Source organism: Dermacentor silvarum, chromosome 1, assembly GCF_013339745.2.
Source record: "Dermacentor silvarum isolate Dsil-2018 chromosome 1, BIME_Dsil_1.4, whole genome shotgun sequence".
Lineage (NCBI taxonomy): Eukaryota > Metazoa > Arthropoda > Arachnida > Ixodida > Ixodidae > Dermacentor > Dermacentor silvarum.
The window spans coordinates 89426454-89447867 of NC_051154.1; the positions used below are offsets into that span (position 1 = coordinate 89426454).

The 21414-nt window shown below is 45.7% G+C and overlaps 1 protein-coding gene across 2 annotated transcripts in view; it reads left to right on the top strand.

Moving 5' to 3' along the window:
• The window catches only part of LOC119432000 (serine/threonine-protein kinase PRP4 homolog), a 111924-nt gene that overhangs the window by 71374 nt on the left and 19136 nt on the right, over positions 1-21414 (top strand). For both annotated transcript variants that reach the window (XM_037699455.2, XM_037699469.2), the window contains exons 12-14: positions 3407-3544; positions 5713-5866; positions 17642-17756. In XM_037699455.2, coding sequence (XP_037555383.1) covers positions 3407-3544; positions 5713-5866; positions 17642-17756 — 407 coding nt within the window. The remainder of the gene's footprint in view (positions 1-3406; positions 3545-5712; positions 5867-17641; positions 17757-21414) is intronic.

A 21414-nucleotide genomic window follows, 5' to 3' on the forward strand; every position in this document is an offset into this window, starting at 1 on the left:
ATTGTACTGGCGCTTCACGGGTCCGGTTGGAAAGTGTCTTTTTCAAGCCTCGCAGCCGGCTTTTGTAGCTTCTCCGTCACCGGCGGTAGGCGGTGACGCTGTGGTGGCGGTGTTTCATATCGGACACGCTGTGCAGCATGCAGCCGTGCTTCGCCGGGGTTGACTATGACGAGGTGGAGGCTGCGCAGAAACGTTGCGGAGAGCACGTCGCCACAAACCTATTCGTTTTCTTTAACTTCCCGACCTCATTTCCTCACCCACAAGCAACTCTTGGCGACAGAGACGGACGACGGCGTGTGTCCGCCTAGTCAGCTTAGTGCGATGCCCCAGAATAGTGCAGGCCAGCTACCATGTTTTAGGCACTCCGGCGTAGGCTGGCGACCCTGTGTTTGATGCCCGAGTCCGAACCACGAACTGCAGAGCCAGATCACAACAGTTCAACGCATTCACTGTCCCCTAAGCTCTGCCGAGAGAGACTCTGCCCTAAAAGGGGTTGCTATTGGGGTCACCATTGGGGTCACCATTGGGGTCAGACATATGCTTGCTGTCCAGTTAAGGTTGAAGTACCCGGCAAAGGCCAATTTAAGGATTGAAATAACAAAAGCTTATGCCCATAAAAATGTATGGACGCCTGCCTGAACCTTCGGTTGGGATCAAAATACTAACTGAAAAATTTAATTAATCGGAGTCAGAATTAACGGAAGTGTACTGTGTTTATGAGCATAAATGCTGATATTGTCAAAGAAAATTTGTGATCACATCTATGTAGAGCAAACATATGACCTTTTGCCAGTGGGTGATCAAAGGTTCTTCTGCTAATTTTGATGGCCTGTCAGCTCCTTGCTGTCTTAATGCGTGACAAGAGAATAGCAAGTTACACACATGCACTTTGCACAGTGGCTAATACAGTGTAGACAGCTTATAACGTAAGTCGCCGGAGTCGCGAATATCCGTACTATAAGTGGTACCGGACTATAACCAAAGCAACAATTTTCAAGGCCCGCACACATGCAAAACATGTGCATCGAGCCGCCACGTGTATGCGACAGTCGAGGAATGCGGCTAGAACATTTGCATTCAATTTACAGTCGAATCTTAATTCGAACCAAATCACGCGGCGGCGCCTCCGACTGGCATTTACTCCGGCATCGCCATAGAGTAAAAGCTTAGGAGAGACCCCTCAATGTCGCGCGCGAACAAAACAAAACAAAAAGAAAAAGAAATAAAAACGCGGCGGGAAATTTCACCCTCTCTCAAATGGCAAGGTCGCCAATTCTGCATTGCGCCGGAACATGCGTGTACGTGCCAACGTCTCAGCCACGCTACCGTAGCCACGCGTAGAAAATGGCAGTGAACCCTTCTTTCTCTTTTATGCTTCCTCTACTTTTTAGTCATGTGTTGACCTTGCACGCTGCGGCTACCGTGCAGAGGGAAGCAGCGGCGCTGTCCCAGGCCGGCCAACAAAGCTGCCCACGCCGGTAAACGCCCGCTTCCCGATAACTGCAGAAAACGAAACTTCGAGGAGCTGGCGCCGGGCCGGCTGGAGTGGCGGCGTGTGCACGGCGGCGGGCGCGCACGGTAACAGTCGAAAGTGAGGGAGCTACGAGGGAGGGCGAGGGGAGCCACCGAAGCGGCGGAGTTGCTGATGCGAAGTCCGCTTCCCTGCCGCCCTCCTCCCTCACATTCCACGGTCTCCGCGTGCGCCCTTCACCGTGCCGTGCCGGCGCCGCCCGTTCCCTCCCTGAAGTTTCGTTTACTGCCGTTATCGTGAAGCGAGCGTCGGCCGGCGTTGGCAGTTTCGTGGCCCTCGCTCACTATGAGTGCCGTGATATTTTCTCGCACTGAAGGTTCTGGTTTCAGCCTCACTGGCTGTTAGTTCGCACCACGTGCCCTTCTCCTCCACTTCGTCTCTCTTTCTTCCTCGAGCACTCCTTGGGGCGCCCGTTTAAGGGGAGCGTTCGCTGTCTCCGCTGACTTCTGTACTCCCAGGCAGCCGCACTGTAACCAGTATTTCGTTTCCCGCAACTGCACTATAAGTGATATGTGTATACATGGAGTGCTATAAGAAAATTAATGGGAGTCTGAAAAGACTGCACTATATCCGGTCCTGCACTATAAGCGGTTACGTTATAAGTGGTCTATACTGTAGTACACAACCGTGTGATTGGTATGATCACATGGGACTGGCATTGGCTTGGCAGCTTGGCATTATGGCTGGCACAGTGGCTGGCACAGTGCCTTTTCAAGTTGCTGAGTACAGTCGCCGACTGCTTTTTCAGACACACAGGAGCCACACGTAGACCTGAATGCTGCTACTTTGGTCATCAGTCTAGCATGTGTGTGTGATCTCGCACTCATAGATATGCAAAACCTGCAAGTGCGCTTCACCACACACCTTTGACGTCGAAGCCTTTGACGCAACCAAGATGGCGGACCTCAAGCTAGAATTGTAATTGAAGTGTCAACATGCGGGATGGTGACATCATTCCTGCCGCCGTTCATTCCCTGCACCGTCCAAGCTTTCAAAACGTGCGTCTCAGCTTTAACAGCGCTGCTATAGCGGGAACGTGGCCATATTGGTTAGGGCAAGGTAGCTGTGTGGGAAAGCGTGATTATGTGATTATGGGTTTTCGCATATCGTCTATTGCCGATAAAACCTGCTGGAAGACCAGAAAGACCAGGATTAGCAGACTAGAGACGATGAAGACGGAGTTGTGTGGTTGCTGCTAGTGATTACCGGTGCAATTGTGAACAGATGAAAAAAATGTTTAATTAAATAGAAAGAAGCAAATCTCTCGGATGTAGATTATTCTCGAAACCATCTCGTAGATTATTCTCGAAACCATGAATATGAGATGGCAAAATGCATTTTTTTTTTACATGTAAATGCACACAAGGCCATCTTAATAGTGTTGGCAATTGTAGCAATTATATCTTTCCTTTTGGCAGAAAAAGAATGAACGATGGCCACTGAGGTTTTCCTGAGACTTTAGAGGCTCGCTACTGTGAATAGCGCTTTGTTGAGCCTAAGTACCCACATATTTTTGTAGTACCAATAACTTGTGAGGCAATAGCAGTGTATTTGGCCATTATTTACTTCAAATTTGAAACTTGAAATTTTGTGCACCCCATAGTAGTGTTTGATGCAGGTAAACTTAGGCATTGACTGACGGATCCGTTTTAAGTAATCTTAGACTGAAAAGATCAGTGCATAGTTGGCTATAGCTTGTTTTAATAAACAAACCATTGAAAGTTTTCCTTTTCAGGCAAAATCTTATGGGACAAAGTCACTACTAAATCATACATAGTACCAATTTAACTGTGTGAAAGAAATAATTTCAGAGCTCTTTATCCATTGTGCATTTCGCATTGTTAGAGATCTTATATAAAATAAAAATGTTTACAGGCACCGTACAGGGCTGAAGGAACTCGAAATGCTGAGACGTCTCAATGATGCTGACCCTGATGACAAGTTCCATTGTCTTCGGCTGTTCAGGCATTTCTTTCACAAACAACATCTGTGCCTTGTTTTTGAGCCACTAAGGTGAGTAGCCTTCTACTTTGTGATTCCTTCTAGAACTAGAAGAATAAATATTCTTGTTAAGCACGTTTTAAAGATGCTGATGACACTTCAGTGCCTACTGTTTTGCAGCTCAATTTTATCTACCACCAGCTGCCATATCCTGAGCACCAGTTTTAATTTCTGCACATCACCATTTAGAAAGGGACAAACCTTTCATATTAATTGCAGCAATACTTGATCTAAGCCAGTATAGATACCGCAGGTGCCAGATAGTTTAGTCCGAAGTACCAACTTGGTGGGTCCTAGTTCGGCTACTACTGGTTGAAGCTCCATTCAAAGCTCATGTGAGAAAGATATTGCTTATGCAAGTTCTTCTTCAAGCTTTTGCCTATGACCTCCACTTCTTGATGATAAAACATGAAAGAATACATGCAGTACTTTTTTTTTTCTTTTTCAAATTCAAGTTCATTGATTCATTGTTGTGTGTGCAAAAAAATGTGTGTATATACACACTGCACATGTCAAGTCATTCAGTTGCGAGGTATTTTTTCAAGAAGTGAAGATTTGGCAAAGACTGGAGTGGGCATGCTTGCTTGATACTGGAAAAATTCCATTAAAGAACGAAAAAAGAGAGAGAAAGAAAAAACAAAGGGTAGGGTGCATCAGTGAGTGACCTTTCTGTTTTGAACTGTTCAATTCGGACATGATTTTTAGATGTGTGCATGATCACCACATGATCTTGTTACTCACATCCTTGTTTACTTCTGGCTTTCTGTTTTTGCAACTGTGCATGCACTTCTTTAGGCTAGATATTTGATGACGCTTTCACAAAATAAACAGTTGAAAGTAATGTTTGCGGGGGTGCAACAGCTGCACCAATTGCGCCATTTTGATACAATTTCATATTTTTGCACCACGCTGCGCCAAAACCGCGATATATGTTGAAATAGCGCCACGCTGTGCCAGAACGCCCAACCGGCCGCAAAATTTCTCGGTTACGGTAGTTTTAGCAGGAAATAAAGGCCGCGTTGGCAACTTGCAGCTTGACACACCATTACAGTACCAGTAGCGCAGACGAGATCTAAAGTGCCCAGACGAGACGTTGGTGTGTTTGATGGTGGGCGCCGAAGAATATTTTCGCTGCTGGTTGCAGTGCGGCGTGTTTATGCAGTACAATCTAGCAGAGACGCGGAGTGCGCGTGGCTTGCAGTAACGAAAGCAGTTCGCCATTGCCGCGTTGGCTCAACGAGATCCTCGCCGTATCTGTGCACGCGGTCACGAGCGGAGCGGGTGCGAATACTCTACGGGAAACTCACTTGTACAGTACAGCAAGCCACTCGGCACTGATGGCGTGAGCTTTGTAGGCGACGCAATGCACAAAACTAGTAAGGGTTCGCGAAGTTCCATGCGGCAACAGGCACCGCGGTAATGAAACGGTGCCGATTTTCGCTGTACACCGCCGAAACGCTAAAAGATTGTCAAGCAGTCGCTGCATGTTTCGACTACTGCTGGAACGTCGCGACTTATCATCACAAAAAAAAAAAAACCAAAGGGAACCACTCGCGAAAAAATGCATGTGTACTTTCCACGTGTTTGGCGGGAAAAGTTGCGTGCAGTGCACTGCTGGGGCGCGATCGAGGTCGTTGTTCGGAGCACGCGTTCAATTTCGCCAGGCGCAGCCTAGGTCAGCCGTGCGCGGCGAAATTTAACGCGCGCTCCGAACGATTTCTGATCGCGCCCTCGCCCTCACCTACACTGCTAATGTGTATTACCGTATATACTTGCTTAACGAACGCACTTCCCCCCCCCCCCCCCCCCCAGAAATCCAATGCAAAGTTGGGGGGTGCGTCTATTATGCGGAGTAAATTTTATGGCATTTTATGAGTAAGCGTTCTTTGTGAAACTCCTCCAAATTGGGGATTTAGTTCTCCAAAACATTTTTTTCCCCGTAACCTGCTCCAAATTTGGATTTTCCTGCTCCAAAAGGAAGATTTTCCTGCTCCAAAAATTGCTCCAAATCCTATTTTGGCTGTTGCACCACTGTGTTTGCCTCGTAATTGCTTACTGCAGTGTTCTGTCACTTTGGATAATTTGTAGTGCTTATGCCTGCTCAACGTATTGCTCACTCTTTCTTTGAGAGTGTATTAATATTCTGCTTTAAGATGAAATGAGTTGATCTTGTTTTCCAGCATGAACCTTAGAGAGGTTCTGAAGAAGTATGGCAAAGATGTTGGTTTGCATATAAAAGCTGTGCGGTCCTATAGTCAACAGCTGTTTTTTGCCCTCAAACTGCTGAAAAGATGCAACATCCTACATGCTGATATCAAGCCTGACAATATTTTGGTAAGTTTTGTGCATATTATCTTATTATTCTTGTGATTTTGTTTATTACAGACTTGTACTGATGACGAAGTATTTTTGCTAAATTAAGACACTTTTTATTTTTTTGTTTTGCTTCAGTATTTGTCTGAACTGATGGTAAGGCCCCATTTTAAACTCTATAAAGGGAGAAATTTTAGACAGTTTAATGTGAAGTACCAGGTGCTTTCACAAGGTGCAAATGATTAGCGTCTTCAGGATTGACGGAAAGTGGGCCAACATTTGCTAAATTTTTGGGATTCGCTTTGTGATGATTGTTCTGATATAGATAATAAGATCTGTAATACTAGCTTATCCACCTTTTGTATGACTATAGCGTGCTGCCCCAGTGTTAAGTGTCAGAAACAATTTGGCAAGTACCAACCATTTGCCAGAGGGCAGTACGCAAATCGGATGAAGCAGGCAGCTCTGGTCACTTGTGCAGCAGGGGGGTTCAAACAATGTTTTGGATGAGAACTTTGTGTCATTGCCATTCTGTCAGTGGGGCCCGTGAGCTAGCATTTCTGAGCAATTCATGGTAGCATGGAATGTGCTTTGAACCATTGTCATTTGATAGCCTGAAGACAGGTGTGTATAAAATGTTTTGCAATTGTTGCTTACCCAGAATAGAATTCTTTACTTAAGGTCTGGCCGTCTTGTTGGCTACTAGGTTCGTTTCAACCGATGCCCAACTGCCTACTTTAATCTAGCATAGATATTAGCAGTGACACTTTAAAGAAGAAACAGTCTGTATAGTATCTGGGTAGTTCAGAGGGCCATAAAATTTTGTTTGGGTAGGCAAACTACAGCTGTTTCTTGAAACAGCACTGCCAATATTGCAGTTAGAGAATGGGCAGCATAGGATCCACCTTTAACAGGGTGGCCAGAAGTACTGCTGAAGTCCTTTGTACAGAGACTGAATGGCAAAATAGAAACTGCCATTGCAAAAATAACCTTTTTAGTCCTTGACTATGTATTTGGTATTCAAATTTCTGATGTGCTAACCACTGTGTGCTAGCTGCTCCTCTTGTCCATAGGCAAGTCTTTTAGTTTGGTTGTTCAGTCATTGTTTACAGAATGAAATTGGGGGCAAAATTCTGTTAATTGAAGCTAAGAGGAAACCGTTCATGTGGCATGGGGCTAATAAACAGAGCACAGATTCAGCATAGCTCGCTTCACTCTGCGTACCTACTTGCTGTTGCTGTGGTCCACTGCCTGTTAGTTGATCACGCCGTCCACAAGGTGGCACCATGGCACAATGCAAGAGGCAGGTGGTTTCATTTTGTAAATGTAGGGACATTGAAAGGCATTTAACAAAGATATGTACGCAGCTGTGATGCATCAAAACCTACATTCATGGAATCGTTCTTCCGTAAACTTATTGATAAATGCCCTTGTAAGCCACTTTGGTCCTGTGGCGAGGCAACCTCAGTTCCTTAGCAGATAGGATGTTTTGCTGCTGAGCATGACATCACAGGTGGGATGTTTGGCTGTTGCCGCCACTGTGGTGGACAAAGCAAGAATAAAGTGTTGATGTTATGACATTCTGGTGCATGTCTAAGAATTCAGTGTGAGATCAGAATGTGGAGCCCTGCATTACGACATTCTTTGTAACTCTTGGTGTCACATTGGGACAAAATTATGCCTAGAAATTTAAGTGAGGGTTGCTTGTGAGGTTTGGGGAAAGGGCTAGGGATTACTATCTTGCATGGCACTGTGTCCGACATCATTGGAAAACATTTAAAATGTCCGGTTGCACAGCAGCTTGCTGTAAGTAGAAGTGACTGTGTTTGGCTCTGACTGTGCAAAGTTATGGGAACTCAACTGTGTCAACTTATGCATACAAAAACTTACCAGCATTAGTGAAAGGCATAGCATAATTATGTGCTTATCAAAGATTTTGCTGGAGCATAGCAGAGAATGAAGGTTGTGCTTTAACACAGATCATGGGTAATGCTTACTACTATATAAAGGGTTCCCAGCTATCATGCACCAAACATTAAAAAAAGTTTGATCATTCTATATGTGAATAAGATCAAGAACATATAGTCCCGAGTCCAGTTGAGAAACCGCCAGTTGGTGGGGAGGTGTGAGGCATGGGATGGTTGGAAGAGTGGGACAGTTCAAAAAGTATTTTGAAAACCATCTAAGCTATTCAGGAAACCCACGACAGATGTCACCGTACATATATACTAGTCTCCTTTGTAATATGTGGCCACATCATCGGGGAAAAGTGGGGTTAAATGGAAAATCGTTTTTTAGACATCACAAAGTAAGTAACTATAGTAGTTTTGTTGTTACAACTCTAAGGCTGAAACAGCATGGTAGATTTATGGATGAAAAAAATCATTAAAGTGTACATTTTTCAGTGACTGTTCCTCATGGAAAGTAAGTTTACTTTTTCCTGTACCCTTGGGGAGGAATGGAACAGTCCAATGTGGGAGGAGTAGGGTACTATCCAACTTCTCTGTGACTCTGCTGCATGCTTTTGTTATTTTAATCGCAGATTTACTCTATATAATGGGCTATTTATTCTTGCATATTTATTGCTTTATGCTATACTGAGCTGTACTGTCCCCAGAGCAGCCAAGCTACTTTCATTCGAAGTAGTGATGAACAGGATATAGAGGCTCGTTCCATAACTAGCGATGAAGTTAAGGGCCTTGAAAGACATGACCAGGGGAAAAGCTGCTGGAGAAGGTGCAATAACAGTTGATTTAATTAAACATGGAGGAGATATCATGCCTGAAAAGCTTGGGGCCCTTTATACGCAATGCTTCAAGACTTCAACTGTACCAGATAGCTGGAAGAACGCCAGCATTATACTCATCCATAAGAAGGGAGACGTTAAAGAACTGAAGAATTATAGACCCATTAGCTTATTTCAGTATTGTATAAAATGTTCACCAAGATAATTTCCAATAGCATCAGGGCAACACTTCAGCCAACCAAGAGAACAGGCTGGCTTCAGGAAGCGATATTCTACTGATGGATCATATCCACGTCATCAACCAGGTAATAGAGAAATCTGCGGAGTACAATCAACCTCTCTATATGGCTTTCATAGATTATGAAAAAGCATTTGATTCAGTAGAGATACCAGCAGTCATAGAGACATTACGCAACCAAGGAGTACAGGATGCATACATGAATATACAGTCAAATCTCGATAATTAGAACTCGAAGGGGCCTGAAAATTTGTTCGAATTAAAAAATGTTCGAATTAACGGAAGGACGTATTTTTGAAGTATTCGAGCACCATAGCAAGATGAACGAACTGGTGCGAGTCGTGAAATTTCGTGGCGCGCAAGCGCATAGCGATTTGTGCCCACGCTGGCCAACGCTCGGTTCCTGATAATGGCAGAAAACGAAACTTCAGGGAGCGGATGGCGCTGACATGGCGACTGGCCCGCGCGCGCGCGGAGACCGTGGAATGTGAGGGAGGAGGGCGGCAGGTAACAGATTTAGCCTCGGCAACTCCGCCGCTTCGGTGGCTCCCCTCGCCCTCTTTCTAAACTTCCTCGCAGCTCCCTCACCTTCGACTGTCTCCGTGCGCACCCACTGGCACTGCCGCGAGTGGCAAATTGCCGCGCGTCAACGCCTTGCCGCGAGGCCACCGTGGCACGCGCGTCTCGCCGTGCGGCAGCACGATAAGATCTCCCGCGCTCTCCGAACGCGCGAGCAACACCGCGACCGCTCGTTGTTTCATGCCAGAGACGACGATCGTTGATTGAAAACCCGGCGCGGACCGGCGGCGGTCCGGTTGTGATGGCTCCGTGACGTCACCCTCGTCACTCTTGGGCACGCGGCATTTGCCGCAGAAATGGGTCTCGAACCCATTTCGCGCGGCACGCTGCAAAACCCCCGATTCCTGCCGCTTTTGCCGCCCGTGGCATGATGCGTTGACGTGCGTTTTTGCCGCTAGCGTGGCCGTACCATTAGGCCGCTCCCTGAAGTTTCGTTTTCTGCTGTTATCGGGAAGCGAGCTTTTGCCGGCATGGGCAGTTCGTTGGCCGGACTGGGCCTCCGCCGCTGCATGAAGAAGTCTCTCCTAAGCTTTTGCTCTATGGCGGTGTCGGAGCAATACTGGTCGGAGGCGCCGCCGCGTTATTCGGCGCGCTGCTCAGAGCATTGTTGGTCCACGATATGTTCGAATTAACCGTCGCAAATGCTCTCACGTTCGAATTACTGAGCGTTTTCGCCCATTGAAATACACATAACTTTGACGGGACCAGAGCGTCAGTTCGAATTAACCGGCAGTTCGAATTAAGCGTGTTCGAATTAACGAGATTCAACTGTATTGGCAAATATCTACCAGGATTGCACAGCAACCTTGGTTCTCCACAAGAAAAGTAGAAAGTTACCTATCAAGAAAGGCGTAAGGCAAGGAGACAGAATCTCTCCAATGCTATTCACTGAATGCTTATTCAAGCTCTTAGACTGGGAACCCGCCGTGGTTGCTCAGTGGCTATGGTGTTGGGCTGCTGAGCACGAGGTCGCGGGATCGAATCCCGGCCACGGCGGCCGCATTTCGATGGGGGCGAAATGCGAAAACACCCGTGTACTTAGATTTAGGTGCACGTTAAAGAACCCCAGGTGGTCCAAATTTCCGGAGTCCCCCACTACGGCGTGCCTCATAATCAGAACTGGTTTTGGCACGTAAAACCCCATAATTATTATTATATCTTAGACTGGGAATCCTTAGGAGTGAGAATCAACGGCGAATATCTCAGCAACCTTCGGTTTGCAGATGCCATTGTCTTATTCAGCAACAATGGGGACAAATTACAGCAAATGATTGAGGACCTTAACCGAGAAAGTGTAAGAGTGGGGATGAAGATGAATATGCTGAAGACAAAGATAATGTTCAATAGCCTTGCAAGGGAACAAGGATTAAGGATCGCCAGTCAGCCTCTAGAGTCTACAAAAGGGTATGTCTATCTAGGTCAATTACTCACAGGGGACCCTGATCATGAGAAGGAAATTTACAGAAGAATAAAATTGGGTTGGAGTGCATACGGCATGTAGGCATTATCAAATCCTGACTGGGAGATTACCACTGTTGTTGAAAAGGAAAGTGTACAATCATTGCATTCTACTGGTGCTAACATAGGGGGCTGAAACTTGGAGGTTAACAAAGAAACTCGAGAACAAGTTAAGGACCGCACAAAAAGCGATGGAACGAAAAATGTTAGGCCTAACGTTAATAGACAGGAAGTCGGCGGTGTGGATCAGAGAGCAAACGGGGATAGCCGATATTCTAGTGGACAATAATAGGATAAAGTGGAGCTGGGCAGGCCATGTAATGCGTAGGATGGATAACCGGTGGATCATTAGGGTTACAGAATGGATACCAAGAGAAGGGAAGCTCAGTCGAGGATGGCAGAAAACTAGGTGGAGTGATGAAGTTAGGAAATTTGCAGGCGTAAGTTGGAATCAGCTAGCGCAAGGCAGGGATAATTGGAGATCGCAGGGAGAGGCCTTCGTCCTGCAGTGGACATAAATATAGGCTGATGATGATGATCATTTATTACTTTCTCCAAAAAGCTCCTTAGGATAGAATTACATGTAAGCACGTGTAGTGCACGTTGAAGGAACTGCACATAAAAGAAAGGCATCGGAAAAACGGGAACGCACCTTCAGGAGACAACTGACATATCAAGTGGTGACAAGTCTGTCACTATAACATCAGAAGAAACTTTAAAGAATGACGTGTCCCTCCCTGACAATGAGCTTCAGAGCCTATCGGCAATCGACAGTTAATAGGCAGCAGTGCTTTCTGCTTGTACGGTTGACAAAAAAATAATCTGTATTTATATTAGCGGGAAAAGCACTCATGGTGGGGATATAGTTGTGTAGCTAATAAAAAGAAAAGTAGAAACATGTACATTTTCTTTTTTCTGCATATCTAGATATGTGTAAAGTGTGCAGCAAATACATTGTGTCAAAACTTCCAGAGCCACAAATGGCTGGAAAACTAACAGACTGCGGTCCTTGTTTGTGTTCAATGTCAACTTGTTCAATGTCAACTTGGCCATGTATAATGTTGAGTAGCCAAATATTTAAGGCCACATGTAATGTGTCCCATTCCTCCATCATGATGTTCCACTCCTCACAAAGGAAAGTGTGGGACATATCGTGTTGTCTGAAATCAGCGCGCCTTGAGCCGCGACTGAGCCTGGCGCGGCTGAGCGTGGCCGTGCATGCCATGTTCACGTTGAACTCAGAAGCAGCACGAAGGAAAATTAGCTCCCCACAGCTGCCGCTCTTCATGACGCCAGTGTTCTGACAGCGAGTGTCCGTGGTCATCGAGTGAGATGTTTGTCTGTGTGCGTGTGGCACTATGCTTGTTAATTTATTTAATAAGGGAATGTTTACAGCACTTCGTACAGCTAATAAAACTACTAACCTTAATGTGCATAGCTGTCTACTAATTTGCTATCGCAATCAGTGCTTTGCCTTTCAGGTGAAACTGCGATTTTTTAATTATTTTTTTTCTATATCTTCGTGAATGTACTTAAAGATAGAGCTTGTGCTTCATTGTAGCCGAACGTCTGGTGTAAATTTAGAGCAGTTTAGCTTGTATCTATGTGACAAATAAAGGAAGCGAAAAAATCTGAACTTGATAACTGTTCTATTCTGCCTTTCCCCTAATTTTTACTTCCTGACATCCAATTAGTTAAAGTGGCCCTGAACCACTTTTTATGGAAGTTGAGAAATGCATTTGAAGTTAAATTTGACCATTTCAGAAATACTTTGCTGCAAAATGTACTTCAATGCGTTCAGCAGAAGTCGAGTTGTTAGCAATCAAACATTGTGGTGCTTTCGTTCCTTCAATGACTTGCATTGCGAAGGTTATGACAGAACGGGGCATGCCCACAACGCTCCGCCTACTGAATCTCACCGTGGCACGCAGTTCAAATTTGATTTTGGGTGTTCACGTAGACACCACTATTTCTGATTTTGATGCCTACGATGCGCCAAACGTGGTTTTCCTCAGCGAGCCGCAGTGCGCTCAACCAGCGGACTCATCGCCGCACCCCGCGGCGGCCGTGATATCTACGTTGCGTAGCAGACCGCAGCTACATGCAACAGCCGTGCATATGCACAGTGTTTGCTTTGTGCACGACAGGGCTTGACTGCCTGCACGTGCTCATATGCTCCGATCTGGCCGTGCTACGTGGGGCGGACTGGCTTTGTCCTGCACTAGCTTTACTGACTGATAGTAGCCACATCAAACTTGTGCATTTTAAAGCGCCATCACTTGTCAATACGAAGCATAGTGTGCTAAGGTGTCTAACACCAGGAGCGGCCAGGAGTGAGCGCGCGCTGGCAAGCGTGTATGTGGTCTGACGTCTGACCTTAAGTTTCATGTACTTATAGGCTAGTTGAGTGTTCGAATTGGCAAGACCCAGCAGCTATGACACCAATAAGCAGGGTAACCAAAGTTTAATTCCTACGCGGACGGCCGCGGCCGAGCGTGATCAGATGATAGTCACCTTCTTCCAGAAGTGCGTAAGTATTATTGAAATTCAAAAGCAGATTTTCACTTACTTCAGCCTGTTTATTATACTGCATCAATAAATATCCACCTTAACAGTGGGAAGAAGCGCACTGATCCAAACACCCTTCATGATTGATGCCAGCTATTGGCCAATAGCAGCCGTGTATTTGAATCGGCTATATATTAGGAAATAAAGTGTCCAGAAAAGAGTGAGCAACAGGCTTCTGTCAAAAACAGAGCGTTCGAGAAAAAAGTGACTTTGCGCTCCACTTGCGAGCTCCATGCGCCACGGACGATTGCAAAACTTGGCTGAGATGTTCACAGCAGCGTATGCTATTCGCGGACTGTGTTTTTTCACTAATTAAGCCCAAGGGGTTGTTCAGGACCCCTTAAATTAAAATTGTTCAGGTAATTTTTTTATTCAAATTGTCAAGATGTCAATTAGAGCGTTGTAGAAAATTGTAAGGGACATGAAAATTAGATGTTTCCACCAAAATACAGATCGCTTGTTTGGTGAAGAAAAATCGATGAAATGTGAAAAATACCGTGTGACTATGCACTTGCGCTCGGGGTATGGCGGTGCCATCAAATATGTAGCCTCAATGGGAAAAAGCCGTTCATGTCAGGCTCATCACTCAGGTAAGCATATTTCCGTAATGTTGATACGCAATAATCACTGGGAGCTGTTGGTGCGTTGTGGAAAGAACAGGCGTGTGTTGCCACTCGGCCCAGTTAACAGATGAACAGCTTGTTTCCCACTGAGGCTGTTTGATGGAGCTACTATCTTGTGCACGCAGGTTGGTAGTCGCATAGTATATTTAAATTTTCACGGGCTTTCTCTCTTGCTGAAAAATTAAACACATAATCTGTACCTTTGGAACCATCTCATTCTCACCTCTTACGATTCTCTACAGCTCCCTAATTGGCATCTCGACAATTCAAAAGGTACTGAATTAATATTAAGTAACTTATCGCATGCCAGGGAGTAAAAATTACTGGTGGTTTCTCAACTGAACTCAAACAACATGCACTTGGTCTTATTCATATAGAATGATTGTATATTTTTGTATATGATAGCTGGGACACCCTGTATATAGCAACCACGTGCAACATTTACAAAGTATTTTCTTGAGTGTGCAGGGGTGGGACTCCTGCGCCAATTGCGCATTTTTGATACAGACGCAAATACCTGCACCAAACTGCGCCAAACACAGAAAATTGACCGTAATTGCGCCACGCTGCGCCTGCACGGCTTCGGCAGTGGCCGCAAACAGCCAGCGGATTCGTTCTCCGAAAATGAGTGCAGCCATTCACATTACACACACCGCGTGATGGCACCTTCTGCAGAGTTTCTCGTAACTTTCGCGCTTATAACACTGGACTTTTCAGCACTTCCGGCAAGTGGCCGACGCGCGTGCGGCCACTGCAGGCTGTTGCTGCTGTCAGAACGGCTAGGGCAGCTGCATTTAGAGTGTACTAGAATACGGTTGAGGGGGCCGAGCGGCGCAGCGCTCCCTAGCTGAGGGGCGAAACAAAAAGTAGACTGCGAGCGAACTGGATATTTTGGAGGCACGTGCTGCAGCGGGTGTAGCGGGCGGGCATCTGCGTCCCCAAGGCTGGTATAACATAAAGCTATTCCAATCTGTTTTTATGCCCATATGGGCGAGGCGTGAGCCATTTTGACCTATCACGAAGGGCTAATGGCGGACTTGGAAAAAAATGTTGCAGTATCGCCCGAAAGGCAAAGCATCGATTGCGATAGCAAATTAGTAGACATCTATAAGAAGCAAGGATAGTATTTTTATCACCCGTATAAACTTGTAAACATGTGTTCACTCACTAAATTAACAAGTATGATGTCACGCGCGCACAAGCATACATGAACACATCTCACTCGATTACCGCTGAAACTCGCTGTTAAAACGCTAGAGTGAGCAAGCGCGGCTGCAGCGGCAAGCGAATTCACCTTTGTGCTGCCTCGCTTCAACGCGAACTAAGCGTCGAAAAACGGCGCACACGAAGCTATCAGCACTCGCACTATGTCCCTGTGGCAGATCGCTCTCAAGATAGGGCCTGCGCGGCCGCGCCACACGCAGCAGCTGCCGGAGTTGAATGACCCTTCCCCCGGTGCCTTGCGCGCGATAGAAGACAGCGCGCTTCCTCCCCGCTTTCCTCCAATGCGCGCTCGAGATTGAGCCACCATCGTAGGCTCACCTTTGTCGGCTCATCCTCAGTATATGGCACGTGACAATGATGTTATGTGCCCCCGGACTCTCTATGGAATATCACGGCGACGGCGACGCCAGAAATGCGCCTGGAGTGTCCATATAATTGCTGTCGCAACAGAAACAGATTGGAATAGTTTTACATTATACCAGCCCAGGGTTGATTACGGCTCTCTTTTGGTCTGCGGTGACATATGGTGACACAGAAATTATGTTACAGCGTCGATTGGACCGGATAATTTGAGAACATTTTCCGCTATCGTCATGAGCGTAGACGCTGAAATTTGATCGTTATGCAACCAATGTTTCCGGCTTTACAAGAAAGCTTCCATATTCTAGTACGCTATAGCTACAAGTTACGCTTCTGCTACGAGCTTCAGATTGGTTTATTCTGTGTTGGGTCGTGGTTTCCAAGTGTGCTGCCGTATTCCATTATTCCACCAAAATTCAGATTGGCGTGCTCCAAACTGCTTCAAATTGAAATTTTACCTGCTCCAAATTGCTCCAAAATGACTGTGGTCAGTCCCACCCCTGAGTGTGGCATTTCCTGCTTTCAGTGTATGCAGCAGGGCAGTGGTGCTGTTATTGCTGAAATGTGTATCATGGAATATTCCACATGGAATTAGTTACCACATGCAGCCATTATACAGCATAATATGAGCATGCTGAAACCTGGCATTGCTGCAGTCATATGTTTTAGAAATGTTCCATGTGTTTGCTATGGTACGTCAAGCCACGGGCAACTTTGGCACTTCTCGGCTTTCAGCTTTTCCTTCGCCATTGCTCTCGCCAGATTGTGCATGATGGTGTTTATGTTGAAGAGCATGACTTGTCTATGAGGGAAATTTGCACTACTGGCAAGTGCATATTCCAGAAAAGCACACAGGCTGCTCAATCAGAAGTGGTCTCTATGTTTGATGACCCGATAAAAGGTGTGTGTACTATAATGGCGGAATAAAACATGAGCAAAAAGAAATAAACTAGAACTTGCGTGAAACACTTTTCTAACATAATAAGAAAACGTTGCCGATTTGTAGATGGGGCTCCTGTGAACATGAGCTAAGTATTATTGCACTACATGCAGCAGGGAGCTTACGATCTGGTGACAAAAACTGCGCGAAAATCGCTTGCTGTCTCCTATGCAATGTCATTCTGCAGCTACTTTACAAGTAGCCAAGTCCATCAACAGCTGTTGGCGGATTTTGTGGCCGTGAGAACATTCTCAGTAAGGCTATAATCGCTAATTTTGAATCAAATAAATGAAAAAAAATACATGTCTGCAATCTCAAAAAAAAAAAAAAAAAGGGATTTCATCTTTGCACTTCCAGTCTACGCATGTCAGTTGTGCATAGTCATATGCGTCTGCTGAGCATGGCCTCCGAGATAGCACCGGTGTGCTGCATAGTGTAGATACTGCAGCTGCCATGTTGCGCTGTGACGAGCCCTCTTGTTGGCGAGCAGATCAGACAACCATGTATGCTGATTGGTCTCTGTAAGTGATGTAGCTCCAGGTGCCAGAGTGCCCATCTTTCGTCGAGAAAGCGCTTTGCATGCCTAAACTGGAAGTAGCGTTGTAAAGAAAAGAAAACTTTGGGGCCTCAATTCTTGCCATCCCCACTGTGTAGCTTCCAGTGTGCTAGTGGAGGTGAAAGGAGAGAGAAAGTCCACGCATTGGTGCAATAACTACCTCTAACTCCACTTATACTTGAAGGTTTTGAGAAATTCTTGCGGCAGGATATTCATGCGGTGACATCCTTCAATAGTGAGGCTATTCTATGATTAGTGTTTCAGGGCCCCTTTAAGGTTACTTCAAATTGTGATGTGGAATCATTGCATAACAAGATACTAAAGGCACCCTAGCCCCAAAGCTAAGCATCTGTAAATGGATCACACTGGTGTAACACATACTGATTAATGCGGAAAGGTTGTGTTCCATTTTAACATGGTGTACATTAGGCAGGGCTGTGATTATTGTTTCATCTTTAATAATCTGTTGGTGTTGATGTGCTTTTCTCATTCTTCTCACTTCAGGTAAATGAGACGAAGCTGGTCTTAAAGCTATGCGATTTTGGCTCCGCTTCTCATGTGGCTGAAAATGACATCACTCCTTACCTTGTCAGCAGGTTTTACCGTGCACCAGAAATAGGTGAGATGACCTTTTAATGGCTTCAGACTTATCCCTCATATTCACAGAATTGCCTTTGAAAGGTAAATAAGGCTTGTAGAGTAGGGAATTAACCATATTAAGAACTCAAGACGGGAGCTTCTATTTTAGGGAACACTTGTGCAGACTGTATGCATTTGCAAGTTCCACTGCCTGTGGTCTGCATGTGGCACCTCTTATTGTAATGTTCCAAATTCGTATTTGTGTTGCATGCTTGTAGTGCTATTATGGCTGACAGACTTAAATTTTAAGGGCTGCAAAAGCAGGAAAATGCTTTGGAAGTTACACTGTTATCATTGCTAAGTGGGGACAGCTTAAAACAAATGGCCCAAATATAACCCTTTATTGTCCAGCTATTTCTGAGAATGAAAGCCTACGAGAGAGACAAGCCTGATTATGTGGTTGCGTTGCCTAGAATTGCCACCCCCTCCCTCCAGAAATAGCATCAACGATCTGTAAAAATAAGCAGGGTGCACGAATGTCCCTGAAGTCCAGTTGTATAAAACATGCAATGATCCCACGCATATTAAGACTCAAAAAGCCACACCAACAAATAAAATATTCATACTGACATGAATATTATCCCCTTTCCACACAAATGAAATCTGTTGAGTGAAATAAGATATTTTAGCACTCTTTCAGGCTCTCCACATTTGAATAAACAGTGTTTAAAAGATAGAAACAAAAATGAAGTTTTCACTGTTTTCTGTGATGTCCCCATTTGTGGACATGGCAACTCAAAGTGGAAAAAAAAATATTGCACCCGCCGTGGTTGCCGTGGCTGTGGTGTTGGGCTGCTAAGCACGAGGTCGCGAGATCGAATCCCGGCAAGGCGGCTGCATTTCGATGGGGGCGAAATGTGAAAACACCTGTGTACTTAGGTTTAGGTGCACGTTGTTTAGGTGCACAGAACCCCAGGTGGTCCAAATTATTCCAGAGTCCCCCACTGCGGCGTGCTTCATAATCAAATCGTGGTTTTGGCACGTAAAACCCCATAATTTAATTTTTTTTAATATTGCATTCAATTAGCGATACCTTTATAAAGTGTCAGCTGGGTATGTGAAACAGAACACTTAGCACATTTTTATTAATACATGCACTTTAGACTACCTCATGTAAAACAGGTAAAAACAGTCAGTTTGAGCAGAGGAGCGCATGCAAACGGCCTACTTTCAGCAGCAAATCTGGCAATTTGCATTGCATCCCTATGTTGACAGTGGTGTGCATTCGGAGTGCTGACATGCTCCCACCTGCAATTGTAGCTGTCGTACATGATAGTGCCTATCGGTAGCGACTGGATTTGGTTCTGGATTTTCATTGCTTGGCTGACAGCATTTTTTTAGCACTGTTTTGCTATAGGTGATTAGGTTATGTACGGTATCTGGAAAGCCATCATGTCCAAAGGAGCTTCTTTGTATTTACAGCTCTCAGGCACCCTAGCCAGCTGTTGTAGAGTGCAAGGGACATCACGAAGTGAGAAATCATCATCGGCCACTTGCTGCTTCTTTACTCTTGGGGGAGCACTAAAGCGACCTTAAGAAATTGTTCATCAACTGCCGCCATGTAGAAATTGTACTGCAGAACAACTTTTGGGCAGTCAATTTCAGTGTGCGGTTTTGTTGCCTCACTCCATCTCCTTGCTTTTCTAGCATTTCCAATTCCAGCTTGTGCTTATGCCATGTTTACTACACCATACTCCAGCCACCTTACGATGGTATTCTGTCCTTTTGCTGAAACTTTTTCATCCATGCTTCCTCATCCTTCCTTCAATTCCTTCTCTATCTTTAGGCAGTTTCATCTGATTTTACTGTGGACAAAATCACATGTTTGCTTCAGCTTAAGCAAGCGTGGTACCATTGGGAAGACGTTGTGCATGAAGCAATTTGATTTTCTGTGTTTTTGATGAGGCATTGTCTTGTCTAGCCACATGACAGTTCAGACACCAAGTCCTAGCTGGGAATGGTGCATCCTCATGCCTGTTCCATTTCCTTGGTACAGCTCTAGGTTATGAGCACAGCTATGAGAACAGCAGTCGAACATCTTTGCTCCTGTGTTAGGTTTCCCCTTCATGAGCAGCATTGCTGGAACATGGCTGATAAATGGTGCCATCTACTTGCCTTACGGTGTTCTGCTCCAAGGGTTTCAGCTCCAAACATCCGACTGTGTCCAGTCTATGTGTCCTGACTGTTTCAGTGACAGGGCATCTTTTGCAGAACTTGTCTTGGTTGCCTGGGTCCCACAGATCATTTGAGTCAGTTGTCCAGCATGACTTTAAATTTAAGAGAAAAAAATCTTTGTTGTCATGGGCTCAACAATAGCAGGAATTCTTGTTGATACTTACAGATACATTACAATTCTTGGGAAATTCACTACTCCCATGAGCTTGAGAATCCCAAAGGAAATCAATTTCTTCTTCAGAAGTTCCTCGTTCAGTTCATCTTTCTGAAGTGCATACACACTTGTGAATGCCACTAGATTGGGAAAACTCGGGGCGGAAAATACTTGTTGCAGTACTGACTCTCCTCATGCACTCGTGCTCCTTCTGATTAATAGCTGCATTTTGTGCCATTTGGGAGGATAGTTTGCATCACTTACTTCACTGAATTCTTCAATGACATTGCTGGCAGCTGCTTGTCTGGTGTGGTTGAAGTTCAGGAGACTCTCCAGTACTCTGCAGCATTAGGAAAGACACCATTTGAAAATTAATTCTAAACCTTGCAAATTCCATACAAATCTCTCTACAGTCGAATCTTGTTAATTTGAACATGCTTAATTGGAACTTACGGTTTATTCGAAGTGACGCTGTGGTCCCGTTGAAGTTATGTGTATTCTAATGGGCAAAAATGCCCGGTAATTCGAATGTGCAAGCATTTACACGAACATACCGCACTCCGACAACGCTCTCAGCAACGCGCCAAATCACGCGGCGGCACCTCCGACCAGACTTGCTCTAACCCTGCCATACAGCAAAAGCTTAGGAGAGACCCCTCAGTGCCGCGCGTGACGAAAAAAAGGGGGGGGAGGGGGGGATTTTGCCCTCTCTGAAATGGTAAGGTCGCCGTTTCTGCATCGCGCTGTAACACATGTGTACATGCCGACGTCTCAGCCACGCGGTGAAAACGGCAGTGAACCCTTCTTCTTTCTGCTTCCTCTATTTTCTGGTCAAGTGTTGACCTTGTATGCTGCAGCTGCCGCGCAGAGGGAAGCAGTGGCATAGGCCCAGTCTGGCCTACAAAACTGCCCACACCGGCCACTGCTCGCTTCCTGATAACGGCAGAAAATTAAACTTCAGGGAGTGGGTTAAGCTGGCGCCGGGCCGGCAGTCGCACACGGACACAGTCGAAGGTGAGGGAGTTGAGAGCCAGGGTGAGGGGAGCCACCGAAGCAGCGGAGTTGCCGAGGCCAAATCCGTTTCCCTCCCACACTCCTCCCTCACCTAGGACAGGCTCCGAGCGCGCGTGCTGCCGTGCCGGCGCCAGCTTAGCCTGCTCCCTGAAGTTTTGTTTTCTGCTGTTATCGAGAAACGAGCATTGGCCGGCGCGGGCAGTTCCGTTGTGCTCACTCGCTGTGTTCCTGCGTGCCGCTATATTTCACGACTTGCACCGTTCGTGCATCGTGCTACTATGGTGCACAAATACTT